The sequence below is a fragment of the Wyeomyia smithii genome, chromosome 3, assembly GCF_029784165.1.
Source record: "Wyeomyia smithii strain HCP4-BCI-WySm-NY-G18 chromosome 3, ASM2978416v1, whole genome shotgun sequence".
Classification (NCBI taxonomy): domain Eukaryota; kingdom Metazoa; phylum Arthropoda; class Insecta; order Diptera; family Culicidae; genus Wyeomyia; species Wyeomyia smithii.
This window is the reverse complement of record NC_073696.1, coordinates 160618550-160636111: the sequence shown is the minus strand read 5'-3', so window position 1 is coordinate 160636111 and position 17562 is coordinate 160618550. Positions and strand designations below refer to the sequence as shown.

The 17562-nt window shown below is 44.1% G+C and overlaps 2 protein-coding genes across 2 annotated transcripts; both read right to left on the bottom strand.

Moving 5' to 3' along the window:
- Nucleotides 1–4187: 4187 nt before the first annotated feature.
- LOC129728769 (uncharacterized) lies at nt 4188–5795 on the bottom strand. Its single transcript, XM_055687225.1, has one exon. The coding sequence runs from the start codon at nt 5793–5795 to the stop codon at nt 4188–4190; it is 1608 nt and encodes a 535-aa protein (XP_055543200.1).
- Nucleotides 5796–13634: 7839 nt separating this feature from the next.
- On the bottom strand, nt 13635–14273 carry LOC129728768 (uncharacterized). The gene has a single exon (XM_055687224.1). It carries the CDS (start codon nt 14271–14273, stop codon nt 13635–13637), a length of 639 nt encoding a protein of 212 aa, XP_055543199.1.
- Between the last annotated feature and the right edge of the window lie 3289 nt (nt 14274–17562).

Genomic DNA, 17562 nt, shown 5'->3' with positions numbered 1-17562 from the left:
GTCTGAAAACGTTATTTTTGTATAAATGATATGTAGCACCATTGCAATTAATTGAATTTTACGTGCAAAGGAAAGAAGGAATATCATGAAAACGAATATGTATATAGTAGCATAAGTACGCGAAAAATAATTGTTATGAAAAACACACCTATTGGCCGTCAGAACGGACCATGTGACCATTATCTCTTCTAGATAATGGCCAACTAGGCGGGGTGGCAGATGTGACGTCACACCCCGCACAGAAATACCTTATGTTCCGTCACGTAGGATTTTGTCATACGGTACAGTTTTAGCTTAGTCCGAAAGAAAGTAAGCCTTCTGTTGAATGAAATGAAAACAGGTAGAGTGTAAACCGGGACACGGCCGTCCGCCGTTGTCCACCAAAACAAGATCATTTGTAAAGAAAACAGGAAAAATCTTGAAGAAAGTCCGCGAACGGTTCTGCTATGCAAGCGTTGGCGAAAACACTTTGCCTTCCGCGATGAATAGTCACTAAAGCCACCGAGGCGTTGAATAAACAAAAAGAACTCGACAAACGGTAGTGTCGCTCAGCGTCGCCCATGCTCACGCGCGGGTTCTTAGCGCTTACGCTGGCGCACGTGTTTGGAAACACATGTTATGGCGCTCTCAATCAGAATGCCCAAAATGTACTAAAAATTAAGCACAAGAAAGAGACATGCCAAGAAATGCCATAGGCCAGTATAGAACGGCTAGGTATGTGGTGACCGGATCGAAGGGGAAAAGCCTTTCGCTCTGAGTTACCTGCAGGGTATGTTTAAGTAGTGATGTACAAAATAAAAGTTAATTATCATCAGCTCTAATCTGGTGTCTTAATTCCGCGCCAATTGCGCGTACAGGGATACCTAGAAGAAGAAGTCCCTGGTAGGATTGACTCTACACAGAATGATGTCACACATTAACGAAAATTCAATTTTTGCAGATGAACAGTTTGGTTTTCGCCATGGACATTCCACTACTCATCAATTGCTCAGAGTTACTTATATGATACGAGCTAACAAATCTGAAGGTTATTTCACTGGAGCTGCTCTTTTAGACATAGAAAAAGCATTCGACAGTGTTTGGCATAAAGGTTGGATTGCGAAATTGCAAACTTTTAATTTTCCAATTTTCCTAATCAAAATTTTGAAAAATTATCTTACTGATCGAACTCTGCAGGTTGTCTATCAGAAATCAAAATCTGATAGATTTCCTGTCAGAGCAGGTGTGCCTCAAGGTTCTGTCTTGGGCCCAGTCCTGTATAACATAATCACTTCAGATCTTCCTGATTTGCCTCCAGGATGCACAAAGTCATTGTTCTGCGATGACACAAGCATTTCCGCAAAAGAAAAGCCTTCGTGTCATATGCAGTCGATTGCAGAAAAGTTTAGATATTTTTTCTTCCTACTTGCAAAAGTGGAAAATCTCTCCCAATGCTTCTAAAACTCAAATGATAATTTTTCCTCATAAGCCTAGGGCTTCTTTCCTCAAGCCAAACAATAATCACGTTGTCAAGATGAATGGGGTTATTTTAAGTTGGTCTGACAGGGTTAAGTATTTGGGACTAATTTACGATAAAAAACTAATTTTCAAAGAGCACATTGAGAGTATACAAGCCAAGTGCATCAAATATACGAGATGTTGATATCCTCTCATTAACAGGAACTCTAAACTTTGTTTAAAGAACAAACTTTTGATTTACAAACAAATTTTTAGACCAGCAATGCTTTATGCTGTACCGATCTGGTCAAGTTGCTGTTCAACAAGGAAGAAAACGCTCCAAAGGATTCAGAATAAAATTCTGAAAATGATTTTGAAGCGTCCTCCTTGGTTTGGTACACTCGAATTACATAGACTTACTGGTGTTGAACCATTAGAAGCTATGTCAAATAAAATTATTAACAATTTTCGACAAAAATCGTTGCAATCCTCAATTGCTACCTACGATAAGCTCTTTTTATAGCCAATAAGTTAGCAATTAAGTTAGTTGTAAGTTTACTTCCCCTTTTCTGAAGTAGGTTTAAATCCCTACGAATGATAAGTCCTAATTGCGAAAGCAAACAAATCCTAACAATTAAAATTACAAATTTCTAACAGTGTTGAGAAGTTACCATTTGTGATTGGACACACATACTCATTATTCACTAATATTTATCATAAATACTTAAGCTACTAACAAATCCCCCTATTAAAAAAAAAATAAAAAAATAAAAAGAAAAAGGAAGGAAATATTTTTGCTATTTTCATCCCGCACATTTTGACAATTGCATATGAGAGTTCGCGTTGGTGCGAGCCAACTAAGGCGTCGTACACAAATTACGTAACGCATGAAGGGGAGGGAGGGGGGTTGAGTCTGCGTTACTTATTGTTACGTAGGGGGAGGGGGGGGGGTAGTAGAGACAGTTACGTAACTGTGATGTTTGCTTGAAATTGAAAATTTCGGAGGAGGTCAGGCTGATCAGCGTTACGTAATTTTAGGGGGGGGGGAGTCATGTCGAACGTTACCTATCCTTACATAGGGGGGAGGGGGTCTGAAATCTAGATTTTTAGCGTTACGTAATTTGTGTACGACGCCTAACTGACATCTCTATCCTAATCCCATTGCTCTTGTTGCCTTGTGTTAACGAGCGAGACTTGAATAACGAACGCGGACACTCGCGATGATGTATACGATCACGATCCGCCGAGACGACAATACAGTGGACGGTAGAACGACCAAGTGGCTTTCTTTTCACTGTTAAACACTTGTATTAATCACAATAATTATTATTTATTTGACCGACAGAGCTTCTGCTTGGTGACCGGGTGGAATAAAACTGATCTCTCTAATCGACTCTGAATTTATAGGAATCTCGGGCATTAATACCTATTGTTTTTATTATATACTTCTTTTGGCGCGAAGTGCAGAGAATTCCAGGCCAGGGTGTATCCACAGAGAACAGACGTTCATCTTATTTTCAAAAGATGTGTAAAAACTTGCAACCGTCATTCAACAGTAAGTGGTAATGCTCCCGCTATGTGGCGCTCGTGTCACTTACAAACCAAGCACGGATATCGATAAAATATCGATACAGCGATATTTATGCAGTGCTACTGGGGCACCACAAGACAGATGTCGTTAGTGTATTAATGTATTTGGATTAGAATCTTTACACATGATTTTCAAATTTCTTTAAATGAACATGAATGTCTGTTCTCTGTGGTGTATCTCACAATATATAATTAATTTCAGACGTTTAATTAGGGTTGAATACAAGGAGGCGAAAAATTGAAACGAATTCTAATTTTTATCTTACACTAAACTACTTATTAAACATTCCGGCCACCATGAATGACAATTCATAACAAATTTCAAATTCCAGTATTTTTTTACATATTGTTCTGACGGAACCGATAACTTTTTTTTTTTTGAAGCAGCCTTTTATTAGTAAAGCTCAAACTGTAAAGGTTTTTATAAAGTGATTTTGCATAGTTCATAGCTCAAAATTCTTACAATAATTAGTTTCCTTCCTGGTCTTCCTGCACACTATAGGTCCTTTTCACTCGAACCTTCGTTTCCTTTTTTTCCTGCCTTTCTCTTCCTTTCCTTTTCCTGGTAAACATAATAATTAATCTTTATATACCTTCAGTTTTTCCCTACTTACAACTTTTCTATTACACCATATATTTTTCAGGTTATGCGATAATAAGTATTTGCACCGTGCTAGATGTATACTGTAAGCAACCTTGGGGCTAGATTTTTTTTAATGTTATATAATTTGCACATACCTTTCTTAAAATTTATAACCACTACTATAATCAATACAATATTTTTCTTAAATTTTAAGCAATAGCTCATTAACCACAGTTTCGCGGTTAGCGTGACCAAACTTTTCGTGGTAAAATTGAATTATTTTTCTTGTCAAGCCGTGCTTCCGCAGCAGAATAATCGGAAATCGTTTGTCAAACGGAATATCGGCTGATGTTTCCATTCGACCGCCAACGCGCAGTACCCCGTTTTCGTCGAGGACCGGTGTTAGTTTGTAAATACAACTGGATTTCGTAATCCTCCCCAAGCAACCTTGGGGCTAGATTTTTTTTAATGTTATACAATTTGCACATACCTTTCTTAAAATTTATAACCACTACTATAATCAATACAATATTTTTTTTAAATTTTAAGCAATATTTTTAGTCTTAATCCACGCTCGTTATCGTTCTTCTTTTATTATTTGTTTAATCCCCTCTGACATCGGCTGTCGCCTCGCTATCTCTCTGGTTGGTTGACGCTCACTGTCACTCCCGTTATCCCTGTGGCTTAGTTTGGCTGGCCCAGCGGTGTTAACATGCCCCAGCTCGTAACATCCGGTAACTTTTCCGGAAGTTTCGGATTTACAGTCTCCTATCTCCAGCACCGCTAAGTTGGCTACAGCACGTCTCGGTACGCCGCCAGCTGTTCTCACATTTGCTTGCCTGATTCGCCCATCCGGTCCCTGAAACACTTGTTCTACTATACCTCTAGTCCAGCACTTCCTGTTCTTTCCGTCGACAATGAATACTAGGTCATTTACTTCTAATGGTTTCTGGTCTCCATACCATTTGGTTCGCCTGTTTATAGTTGGAAAATATTCTTTGGACCAGCGCTCCCACATTCGGTTCGCAACAACTTGCGATCGCTTGTAAGCGTCTCGTAGAGCGCCTGCAACATTAACTTTCTCGTCTACCTTCATGTCTGCAATCGTCACATTTCCACGAAGGAAATGATGCGGGGTGATTGCTTCTTCTTCAGCTGACTCTTGTGGTATGCACGTTAGGAGACGCGCATTGATCATATCCTCTGCTTCCGCAAGGACCGTTAGCAAAACTTCATCGGTTAGGATTCTTCCATCATCAAGCGTTTTCATACATTCCTTCACGGTTCTTACCATTCTCTCCCAGATGCCACCCAAGTGCGGCGCTGCTGGAGGATTAAAATGCCACGCTGTCACTACTGTATTCGCGTACTCACTGTAGATTCTACGCATCTCGCGGTCTGCGCCCTTGAAACAAGTTGCGTTGTCCGAAAAAAATTCTGTTGGTATGCCATGCTCCTTATTAAATCTCCATATGGCCATTAAACATGATTGTGTTGAGAGGCTATGTACAACCTCAAGATGTACGGCACGAATCGCAAGACAAGTGAATACGCAGACCCACCTTTTCTCTTTCCTTCTGTTGACTGCCACTTCAATGGGACCCAGATAGTCGATGCCTATCGAGCTAAATGGTCGAAGATGAGGGGTCACTCTCTGAACGGGTAGTGGAGCCATCATCGGAGCCAATGGACGACAACGATTCACCTTACACCATATACATTGGCGCATGATCTGTATAATCGCTGCTCGAATATTTGGAATCCAAAAACGTTGGCGAAGCTCATTAACCACAGTTTCGCGGTTAGCGTGACCAAACTTTTCGTGGTAAAATTGAATTATTTTTCTTGTCAGGCCGTGCTTCCGCGGCAGAATAATCGGAAATCGTTTGTCAAACGGAATATCGGCTGATGTTTCCATTCGACCGCCAACGCGCAGTACCCCGTTTTCGTCGAGGACCGGTGTTAGTTTGTAAATACAACTGGATTTCGTAATCCTCTCGGGTTCTTGTCCTGGTTTGAGCGTTATGCTGGTCATCAGCGCGCTCATCTCGTCTGGAAGCCCATCAAACTGTGCTTGTTTCCAAAGAACACTTTCTGCCTTCTGGAACTCTTCTTTGCTTAGTGGCAGCTGAATCGTCTCATGTTTCGCTTTGATCAACTTCCGCTGAGTTTCCGTTGCTTTCATAGTGATGATGGAAAGTTTGATTTTCTTTCGCTTGCAGTTGTTCAGGAACCTTAACACGTATGCTGTACCTCGAAGTAATGTGGTCCATCGCGAGCATTATCAACGATGACTTCATGATACAGCACGTGAGCTCAAGTTTCTTCGTCGGTATCTTCAATTGGTATACTCGTAGACGGCCATTGGTTTTCCGAATTGTAAAGAAAACATGCACCTTTGAACCATTCTCAGTCCCTGTGCAAAAACGGAGTTCGACCCCATTTAGTTAGTAAGTCAGCCACATTCAACTTTGTCGGAATCCATCGCCAATCTGTTACACTGGTCTGTTACAGTTAGCTCCAGAATTTCCCCAACGTTGAAAGCCACGCACTGCTTAAATTTGTGCTGGTCAGAGCTTATCCAGCTGCACACTGTCCTGGGATCTGTCCACAGAATACAACGGTCAATCTTCAACGTATGTTTTGCTAGTATGGTCTGGCTCACTCGAGCCCCTAGAACAGCAGCCATCAATTTCAATCGAGGTATCGATTGGCGTTTCAGCGGAGCTACTTTCGCTCGAGACATAATCAGGCAGCACCGCACCTCGCCTTTGAAAACCGCCCGGAGATATGCAACGCTTCCGTAGGCGTTTTCACTGGCGTCGGTGAAAATTTGGATCTCTATTGACTCAGCGTCCGCCGCTACTGAATCGCCTAAGTAGCATCGTGGGACGCGTACGTTTTCTACGTCCACCAGTAAACCGATCCATCGTTTCCACATCTCCCAGCAGCTGTCGGAAATTACATCATCCCAGTCGTAACCGCTACGCCAAAGATGCTGAACGATAATTTTTCCGTGTATTGTTAAAGGTGCCAGCAGGCCCAAGGGGTAAAAAAAAACATTACACAACTCAACACTATTCGTTTTGTTGGCCATTTGTCCCCCCGAAGGTACGGAAGAGTTGCTTCTCGATGCTGTGTGGAGAAGGAAAACTCGTCATGTTCTGGATTCCATATCAAACCCAACATACGCTCTTGTAACGTAATCTTGTCCTGATTGAAATGGACCTTCGTAGCTGAAATTTCCTCTCCCAGACTCTGCAGTACTTCAGACGAGTTCGATACCAAATTGCGAATCTCGAATCCGGCACATTTATGAATGAACTTTACTTGATTCGTTCTGGTAATTGCTTTCTTAACGGTATCGACATTATCAAAATAATCGTCGACGTAGTGGCGATTTATAATTGCTTCCACTGCTTCTGGATATTGTCCGGCATACTTCAGTGCATTACAGTTTTTCCGTATTGAGCTGAGCAGGGAGAACATGTGGATCCAAATGTGGCAACATCCATAACGAAAATATTTGGCGGGTCTTGGGGTTTTTTTCGGAAAAGAAAACGTTGGACCTGCTTGTCAGCGTCGATTATTTTTACTTGGTGATACATTTCACGCAGATCGCCTCCAAAGGCAATTCTGCGCTCTCGGAATCAGTGATAATTCACTGTAACCAACGGAACAAGCATGTCAGGACCCGTTAATAACTGAGAGTTGAGTGATACGTTCTGTACGGCAGCTGCAGCATCCCAGATGAGCCGTACTTTTCCTGGTTTCCTGGGATTCAAGACGACATTTAAAGGGATGTACCATATTTTTCTTGGTTCTGTATTAGCAAGCTCTTTAGGAGTTGCTAAATGCGCGTACCCCTTCTCCTGGTACTCATCGATTTGTCGGCATACGTTCTCGTACAACTCTGGATTCTTCTCCAGTTTTTCCTCCAACTGCTTCAGTCTTTTCTCGGATAACTATCCGAGAAATGCGGATCGTTATTTTTCCACAGAAGCCCGGTTTCGAAGCGGTCTCCAAACACCACGGTCACGGAAGCACCTTCATCCAAAAACGCAAGAGCTGTGATTGTACGATCCTCCCAGTGGAGATTAACTGGAATCATTGGGAAAAATGTCACGTTGTTGGTTCGAATATGGGCACTCGTACCAACAACGTCTGTAAAGGGGTGTAGTAAAGGATTATGAGGTTCTCTGCATTCGCCAACATTGCATCGCAATTTGAATTTACATTAAGCCATACCGTGTTCCTTCAGGCACACTGAGCACAAACCCCACTGATCTACTATTTCCATTCGATCTGCGTACGAGAGGTTTCTAAAATCCTGGCAGTAACGCAGTCGATGATCAGTGCGCTGACATGCTCTGCAAGATTTTTGCCTCTTCCGTTCTTCATTGCTAGCTCTCGTGTCCTCGCTGATGCTATGGTTAAACAATCCGCCTTTCTCCTTCTGTCGGTCTTTGCCCGTTCGGAACTCGATGATGGGCTTATACTCTAGCGTCACATTTGCCTCGCAAGCTTCTTCTACTATTTCGGAAATTAAATCGGTGAATGTCCGTAGCGTGACTCGCTTCTTTCCGCGTTTGTAGCGGACCCACTCACGCTTGTATCAGGAGTGGATTAATGAGATGTGATTTTAAACTAGCAGCCTCTAAATGCTCACAGAGCTGTTCAACTACAGTCCCGAAGGGAATAAAACTGGCCAGCTTTCCAGCTTTTGGTGGCTCAAGTTTTCTGACTTTTTCTAAGTAGCTTTGTCACAGTGTGCGCGACGACCTTCTGTTGCCAATCGACTGCTGCAACCGAAGCCGAACAGTGAGGAAGAGCAACTTCCATCAACCAGCCAAACCGCTGTTGGCAGCCGTCAGCCAATACCCGGATCATCTTCCGATCCGGACAAAGACGGCAACTTCACTGCAAAGTGAGCAGCCTTCGCTGCGTGCAAGCGAATCTCCATCACGCAAAAGGTGCCTCGGGTGTTCTTTGCAGGAGATTCGCCAAAGAACAGCTAGCGGCTGCATTCATCCAGGTGCCGTGGATCAACGAATCCCAAGTTCTCGGACTTAACGCTCCTAACGGTAGGTTAATCTACTGTGAGACGCAGTCCAAACCAAGGACTGCAATTCTGCTAAATATAGAACTAAAATTTTTACCTATTACAGAATTTATCCAACGCAACATCGTTGCCGTCACGGTTGAAGTACCGACAACCAGAGGAAAGCAGGAGATGGTTGTCGCGTTGGCTTACTTCCCGGGCGACCAAGGTGATATACCGCCACCCGAAGTTGCTGCGCTCGTGCGGTACTGCAAGGCCATCAACAAGCCGTTTCTGATCGGCTGCGATGCCAACGCCCACCACACGATCTGGGGCAGCTCGGACAACAACACTAGGGGTGAGTACCTACTTGAATACCTTACTTCTAACGATGTCAATGTATGTAATGTAGGGAATAACCCCACGTTTATTAACGCTATCAGACAGGAGGTCCTTGATCTCACTCTGTGTAGCGCCTCTATTTCTGAAAGGATTAAAAATTGGCATGTCTCCGATGAACCTAGGTTGTCGGACCGCAGACACATCGTTTTTAATATAGAGGCTAACCCTCTGAAAAGAGAGCTGTTTAGATATCCTAAGAATACAGATTGGGAATCTTTTAGGGAACACCTGATCGATTCACGAACTTTCAGTTACAGCAACATTCGAAATTCAGTTGACCTGAATTCGGCAGCAAATGATCTACAAAACAGAATCATGGATGCTTTCGACGCTAACTGTCCACTGACACAGCGGTCAGTATGCCGTGACGTACCCTGGTGGAATGATCAACTTAGTGACCTTCGTCGGGAAACTAGGCGATTGTTCAACAGGGCAAAAGTCACGTTTAACTGGGACGACTACACGGCGTCCCTCACTAAGTACAACGCCGAGCTACGCAAGGCTAAACGGAAATCCAGAGTTAGTTTCTGTGAAAGAATCCAAACTCTGCCGGAAGCTACGCGGCTCCAAAAGGCGATGTCCAAAGACCATACTAACGGTTTAGGACAAGTGAGGAAAGAGGATGGATGCCTCACTGTCACTGCTAAGGAAACGCTGGAGGTTCTTATGAACACCCACTTTCCTTGATCGACAGAGACCGAAGGACTGTATAGTGATGGGTCGCGGCAGGACAATTCGAGACATATGGCGTCTCGGGAGTCCATCCTGCTGGCCCGTCGACTGTTCACGGGAGCTTCAATAGGTTGGGCTCTAAGCTCATTCGACCCTATGAAGTCTTCAGGTCCAGACGGCATACTACCCATCTTTCTACAAAAATCGGCCGCAGTTATCATGTCCGAACTCACCAACCCCAGCTTTATCCTGGCCCATATTCCGGATAACTGGCTGAAGATGAAGGTAGTGTTTATCCCCAAAGTTGGAAGAAAGGACAAAACCCTACCTAAAACTTTCAGACCCATAAGTCTGACTTCATCACTTCTCAAGTTGATGGAGAAAATAATGGATAAATATATTCCCGATGAGTTTCTTAAAGACTCCCCGCTGAATAGGAACCAACATGCCTATTAGAGCGGCAAATCAACAGAAACTGCTCTTCACAGCTTAGTGACGTTGATTGAAAAGTCCCTGAGTTATCAGGAGACGGCGCTATGTGCCTTTCTTGATATTGAAGGGGCCTTCGATAACACGTCCTTTGCATCAATTAATACGGCTCTCTCCAATAAGGGAATCAACCACACTTCAAGGAGCTGGATACACGCAATGCTCTCTAGCAAAGTGATTACAGCAACCTTGGGGGATTCGTCTGTAACAATGTCAGTGATCAAGGGATGCCCGCAAGAAGGAGTTCTCTCCCCCTTGTTATGGTCACTAGTTGTCGACGCACTTCTCAACAAGCTTTCACAGCTTGGTTACGAGATCATTGGATACGCCGATGACATCGTCTTCATCGTCAGAGGTAAAGATGACGCAACTCTGTCAAGCCGAATGCAAACGGCTCTGAATACCACCATGTCATGGTGTTTACAGGAGGGTCTAAACATTAACCCCTTAAAAACAGTCCTAATTCCATTCGGCAGACGAAGGAAGATCTCCATCACTCCTCCAATACTGAATGGAGTTAGACTGGGCTTCAGCAATGAAGTCAAATACCTCGGAATTATTCTGGACAAGAAACTGAATTGGTCTGCACAACTGGATCATGCCGCTAAGAAAGCGATCTCAGCGACCTGGGCCTGCAGAACTCTGTTCGGTAAAACCTGGGGACCGAAACCAAACTTGGCACTCTGGTCTTTCAAGACCATTGCCCCACCAAGAATCACCTATGCTGCCCTAGTGTGGTGGCCTAAGGTGAACGAAGTGACTGCGCAAGCCAATCTCGAAAAACTTCAAAGACTTGCATGTCATTCGGTTACCAGCGCTATGCGAACAACTCCAACTGCAGCCATGCTATGCTATGCCTACTACCTCTACATCTTCATGTGAAAAAGGAAGCAGAGCTTGGCGCTCTAAGGTTGCAAAGGTGGAAAACTATACTTGAAGGGGACCAAATCGGCCACCTTCGCATACTTAGGGAGTTCAAACTAACTCCGCTATTAACCACAGTCTCCGACTGGATGGACGTTAGGACCAACATGGATATTCCATATAGAGTGATTGAAACAAACCGCTCTATGTGGAACAATGGAGAGCCTAATCTTCCACCTGGCATCGTCAGTTTTTATACGTTTGGCTCGAAAATGGGATCCCTAACGGGATCTGGTATATACGGACCCGGTATTAGGGAAACGTTTTCCCTGAGAAAATGGCCCACCGTTTTTCAAGCAGAGGTATATGCCATATATATCTGCGCAAAAATATGTCTGTAACGCAACTAAAGACATGCGAAAATCGGTGTATTCTCGGACAGTCAAGTAGCACTACTAGCACTTAAGTCCGTCAAATGCGCTTCCAAACTTGTTTGGGAATGCATTGAAACTCTACGGGAACTTTCCCGACAGAATTCAGTTTTTCTGTTTTGGGTGCCCGGACACTGCGGAGTCGAGGGTAATGAACACGCTGACTACCTAGCAAGACAGGGATCAGCTCAGCGGTTTATTGGCCCCGAGCCGTTTCTGGGTACGTCCATTTCCGCTATCAAAAGCGAACTACTAACTTGGGAAAGGCTAGAAATAGTATCCCAATGGCAACAGGCACAGGGTTGTAGACAAGCTAAACAGTTTATCTATCCGAACCCTGGAACCGCCAGAAAGCTACTTAGTCTAAATCGTAGTGACCTACGGATAATCACGGGACTCCTTACCGGACGTGGTCCCGCTTTTTATCATTTAAAGAAAATCGGTGTAGTGTTGAACGACACCTGCCGATTCTGCAAATCTGAACCAGAGAGTTCAGAGCATTTGCTTTGCTCTTGCGAAACTCTTGCTTCTTCTAGGTACAACTTCTTAGGAAGTTACCGTTTAACTCCATACCAAGTGTGGAGCTCTAATCCCAAACAGGTAATTAGTTTCATAGTTCTAATTGGGGTACAGGTTTACAACAAAACAGCTCTACTCCATCAATGAGTACGAGCAATCCGTAACCTGTGCACAGCAATCGGGGCCGCCACAAAAGACAATCAGCAATAATGTCGCAGTGGCTTTTTGCGTACCCAGTGTCCTTCAGGCATATATTAGAAAAAAAAAGTAGCTTTGTAGCAACTGTTCCGGGCGACCGTATAAGCTGCGCAGTTTTTCAATTACCTTCGGTACGGATTTAGGTAAAAGAAGTTGCCCTCGTACCATTTCTAGCGCTGGACCTTTAATACATTCTTGCAGTCGAACTAAATTTTCAACGGCGGAGAAACCACATGCTTTATTCGAGGCCTGATATGCTCCGTAGAATAAGGGCCATTCCTCCGGCCTCCCAGAGAAATTAGGAAGTTTCTTCGATATACCACTTTTCGCAGCCAGTTGTGCCTAAGTTGGTCTCAATTGCAGCTGCCCCAGCCCTTCGCGGCCAATGCTACCGTTTTCCAGCATCATTTCTGCTTCCATAGCCTCTTCCAATCGTTTTTGGTTTTCTTCCATCTCCTTTAGTCTCTGCTGAACGGCCCGATCGGAATCGCTAGCAATTTTCTTACTAGTATTTTTTCTTTTAGCACCCTTCTCTTTTTCATTCTTGTAAGCCAGGGCTTTGCAGGTTTCTCTGTCGCGAAACCACTTTTCTTCCAGCCTCATTTCGGCGGTTATTCCGACACAACGGCAGTGGTACCAGCTTTCACATCCATCACTGCCAATCATACTCTCATTAGTAGTTGAAATTTGTTCGCAGGCTGCGCAAGGAGTTTGCGTGAAATTCATTTCGGTATTCTCAGCCATAGCGTTTTGAAGCAGAATCCTATTTCTCGTTAATTGTTTTTGAGAATGTTTTGACGGAACCGATAACTATTTTTTTGAAGCAGCCTTTTATTAGTGAAGCTCAAACTGTAAAGGTTTTTATAAAGTGATTTTGCATAATTCATAGCTCAAAATTCTTACAACAATTAGTTTCCTTCCTGGTCTTCCTGCACACTATAGGTCCTTTTCACTCGGACCTTCGTTTCCTTTTTTTCCTGCCTTTCTCTTCCTTTCCTTTTCCTGGTAAACATAATAATTAATCTTTATACACCTTCAGTTTTTCCCCACTTACAACTTTTCTATTACACCATATATTTTTCAGGTTATGCGATAATAAGTATTTGCACCGTGCTAGATGTATACTGTAAGCAAACTTGGGGCTAGATTTTTTTAAATGTTATACAATTTGCACATACCTTTCTTAAAATTTATAACCACTACTATAATCAATACAATATTTTTCTTAAATTTTAAGCAATATTTTTAATCTTAATCCACGCTCGCTATCGTTCTTCTTTTATTATTTGTTTAATCCACTCTGACATCGGCTGTCGCCTCGCTATCTCTCTGGTTGGTTGACGCTCACTGTCACTCTCGTTATCCCTGTGGCTGAGTTTGGCTGGCCCACGATTGATACCCAGCGATGTTAACACATATTACGGCTTTCCTCGGCATCAATGTGGTTACCAGAGTCGCCTGATGACCCTGTGGATGAACGAATAGCGTCCGACGATTGGGCGGTGGATGGAAGTTGCTCGGAATTCACTTCCACAGGCAGGACACATATTTTGGAAACGGCTCGCCTAGTGATATTGCCGGACGGCAACCGAATGGAGGCTACTCGTACGACTCCCCCATCGTCCGGGTGTACCTCTAATACTCGCCCCATAGGCCATTTCAGCACTGGTACCGAATCTTCCTGCAGCAGGACGATAGAGCCGACAACCAAATTAGCGGTGAACTTCGACCATTTGTAGCGCTTTTGTAGACCAGAAAGGTATTCCCGATGCCATCGCTGCCAGAAGTGCTGCGTGCATCGTTGAATGCGTTCCCATAACTTGAGACGATTCTCTGGAATGCCAGTGTAGTCATGATCGGGTAGAGCATTAAGCGGCCGACCGATGAGAAAATGGCCGGGTGTCAAAACCTGCATGTCGTTGGGATCGCTAGATAGAGGTGTAATTGGCCTCGAGTTGAGGCAGCTCTCAATTTGAGCTAGCACGGTGATGAAAGCTTCGTGACACAGGAACGCATTTCCGATGATGCGACGGAGGTGATGTTTCATCGATTTGACACATGCTTCTCACAACCCACCAAAGTTGGGTGATCGAGCGGGGATGGAATGGAATTTTATTTGTTGAGTAGCTGCTTCCATGTTTACAGAATGTCGATGCTCCGACGATCGAAAAAGGTTGCGAATTTCCCGTTTGGCCCCCACAAAGTTGGTCGCGTTGTCGCAGTATATATTCTGTGGCCGACCGCGTCTTGCAACAAAGCGACGAAGACAAGCTATGAAAGCTGCTGATGATAGCTCACTCACAAGTTCTAAATGTGTGGCTTTCGTATGACTTGATTGGTGATGCACGCGGGCTGGAACGTCGTAGATAAAATGGCTCAGCAAAATCAATTCCAACGTTTTCGAAGACGTAAGACCGTGTGACTCTAACTGCTGGTAGGGACCCCATTAGTTGCGACAGGTTGCGAGGTCGTGCCTTAGCACAGGTTACACACGCATGCACAACATCCCGAACTAGATTTCGACGGCCAGAATCGTTGATGTAGCGTGGCCAGTAGCAGTTGGGGCCCACAATTCAATTGTTGCTGGTGCGTGGTTTCAGCGATAAGCCGGGTAAGCGTGTGCTTTGCTGGTAGAACGAGAGGGTTTTTTGCGTCTGAAATAATACCAGCATGCTTGAGCCGACCACCAACACGAATTAAATTGTTATGCAGCTCTGGATTGAGAAAGCGTAAACGTGATTGATTGGGAACCGACTTATGCTCTTTCAAAGCTCTGAGTTCTGTAGCGAACTGTTCTTGTTGAACTTGCCCAATAATAAGTAATAGTGTTTCATTTAACTCGTCTACCGAGAGCGGTCCAATACGACACTCATGTAGCCACGAGTCGGCTTGCTGCTTTCGGCGCCTACGTGTTCGATAGTTATCAGCAAATCGTTTACAAAGAGCACTCATTCGTAGCAGTGTGGTGAAGGATGAATATTAAGTGTACAGATTCGGTTCATTTTGGACAACAATCGACAATGAAACTCCCTTTCGTGTTTCCAAGTCCTTCTGTTTCACATTACGAAGTTCTTCCGGTAGCTGGGGCCATGGTAGATCCACTGCAGCTAACCAAGGTGGGCCATTCCACCACAAAGAACTGTCGATAAGTTCGTTTAGATGCACACCTCTTGATATTAAGTCTGCGGGATTCTGTTCGCCAAGAACATGGTTCCAAGTGCAATTTTCCGTAATTTCTTGAATTTCCGCCACGCGATTGGCGACAAATGTTTGCCATGTCGATGGACTAGCGGACAGCCAATGTAACACAATAGTGGAATCGCTCCACAAGTACACGTTCTCGTGTTTTCCAATGCTTGCGAGTACAGACATTAACAGTCGTGCGAGAAGCTTCGCTGCACAGAGCTCTAAGCGAGCGATAGATTTGTTATTCACCGGAGTGACACGAGATTTAGCAACTAGAAGGCGGATAGTAACGTACCCATCGGAGGATATGGATCTCAAATAAATACACGCGCCATATGCGTGCTCGGATGCGTCGCTGAAGCCATGTATTTCTACCTGCTCAGGAAGTTTAAGCGAAATTTACCTAGGCGGCTAAATTGACTCCGATACTGCTCCCAGTCAGTCGCGAATGCTTCCGGTAACGGCTGGTCCCAGTCATATTCTAATTTCCAGAGCGTCTGAAGAACTATTTTGCTTTCACGATGGCGGGACCTATCAACCCCAAAGGATCGAGAAAAACTCGATGTTTGAGCCAGAACAATTCGTTTAGTATAACGTTCACAGCGCGAAAGTTTTGGTAATTTGTAGCGTATCGAATCGGATGATGGCTCCCAAAGCAAGCCAAGAGCCTTCACCGGCGTTTCTGAATCGAATTCAACTAACGTTTTCGTTTCTCGGCAGTCATTTGGAATCATATTTAAAATTTCCTGATTTTTTTTGGAGATTTTACGCAGCTGCATTCCAGCATTCCCGAAAATTTGCATCAATTGGGCACAAAGCTGGAACATTGTTTTCAAATCATCACAACCGGTAAGTAAATCGTCCATATACATATCTTTTCGAACTACTGCCGCTGCCAGAGGATATTCATTGATACCATCCTCCGCGAGCTGCTGCAGGACTCGGGTAGCGTGAAATGGGACAGAACTCGTACCATATGTGACGGTGAAAAGTTGGTATGTTTGTAACGGTTTGGAAGTAATTTCTCGCCAGAAGATTCAATATATTGACATCGTAAGCTAGGATTTGCCTCAAGCTTCCGCTCTAAAAAAACGACGCTGGGCATTAAAGCGATTATCCCGAAGACGTGGAAGCAGTTCCAGCTTTATTGGCAGACGCACAATATACCTTCCCTCCTTATTTCGAGGCACATTCGATTTAAAATGCTGCTCACAGATTTTTCCGGAGGGGACCAGCAAATATTAGAATAACATTGTTCCAGCTCCCAAAATCGTGCCACCATTTTTTCGAGTCGTTGATTATGAGGCCAAGTGGCAACTAGACGTTTTCGGTGGGCTAGGTTCTCACTCCAAACATTCGCCGGAAACAATCCAGCCCAGCACAGTGTTCTGCAGGAGAGGCAGGTGTCTTCCAATTGTTAACTTGCCATAACGAAGAAGAACGAAAAATATTCCGGCTCCTAGGAGAGCGTCAACTGGTCCAGGTGTGCCAAATGTTGGATCTGCTAGAGAGATCTGCTGAGGATTTCCCAGTCAACTGTCGATATAACCTGTGCAGGTTGGTTTGATGATATACTGGGTAGTACTAAAAACTTCAAAAGCTGAGAAAAGCAGGACGCTCGAGAAAATATATTTGTTTGAACGGCCTTCGAAATCGATGTAACCGTTTGTGCCACGCCGCCAAGGTTGACGTGTGCTGGAATGGCAGTCAATTTTAATTTTTGGTACAATGTTTCCGTGGTGAGATTGAATTGCGAACAATTGTCCAATAAGACACGAGCAGTGATCTTAGTTCCACAATTATCTTCGATGTAAATCAGGGCCGTTGACAAAGTAACTGTTCCGCTGGGAAGCTTTGCTGAGTGGGCTGTGAGAACTACTGGTGGTGGGTTCACGATGGGCTGAGATAAAGCACGCGACGGCAGCACTGGCGTGAACTGAGATTGAGTGACCGCTACGAGAGTCGTGTTTGAGTTACTGATGCTGCTTGAGGCTTGCGGTACAGTGTTGGCATGTTGAGCGAGATCAGGTGAATAGGTAGAAGCTGAAGGAATTTTTCTCTGCGGATTACTTACATCTGTCGAAGATTGTGAAGGACCAGTCTCTAGTGGAGGTAAATGAATGAGGGTGTGATGACGCCTTTTATATTTG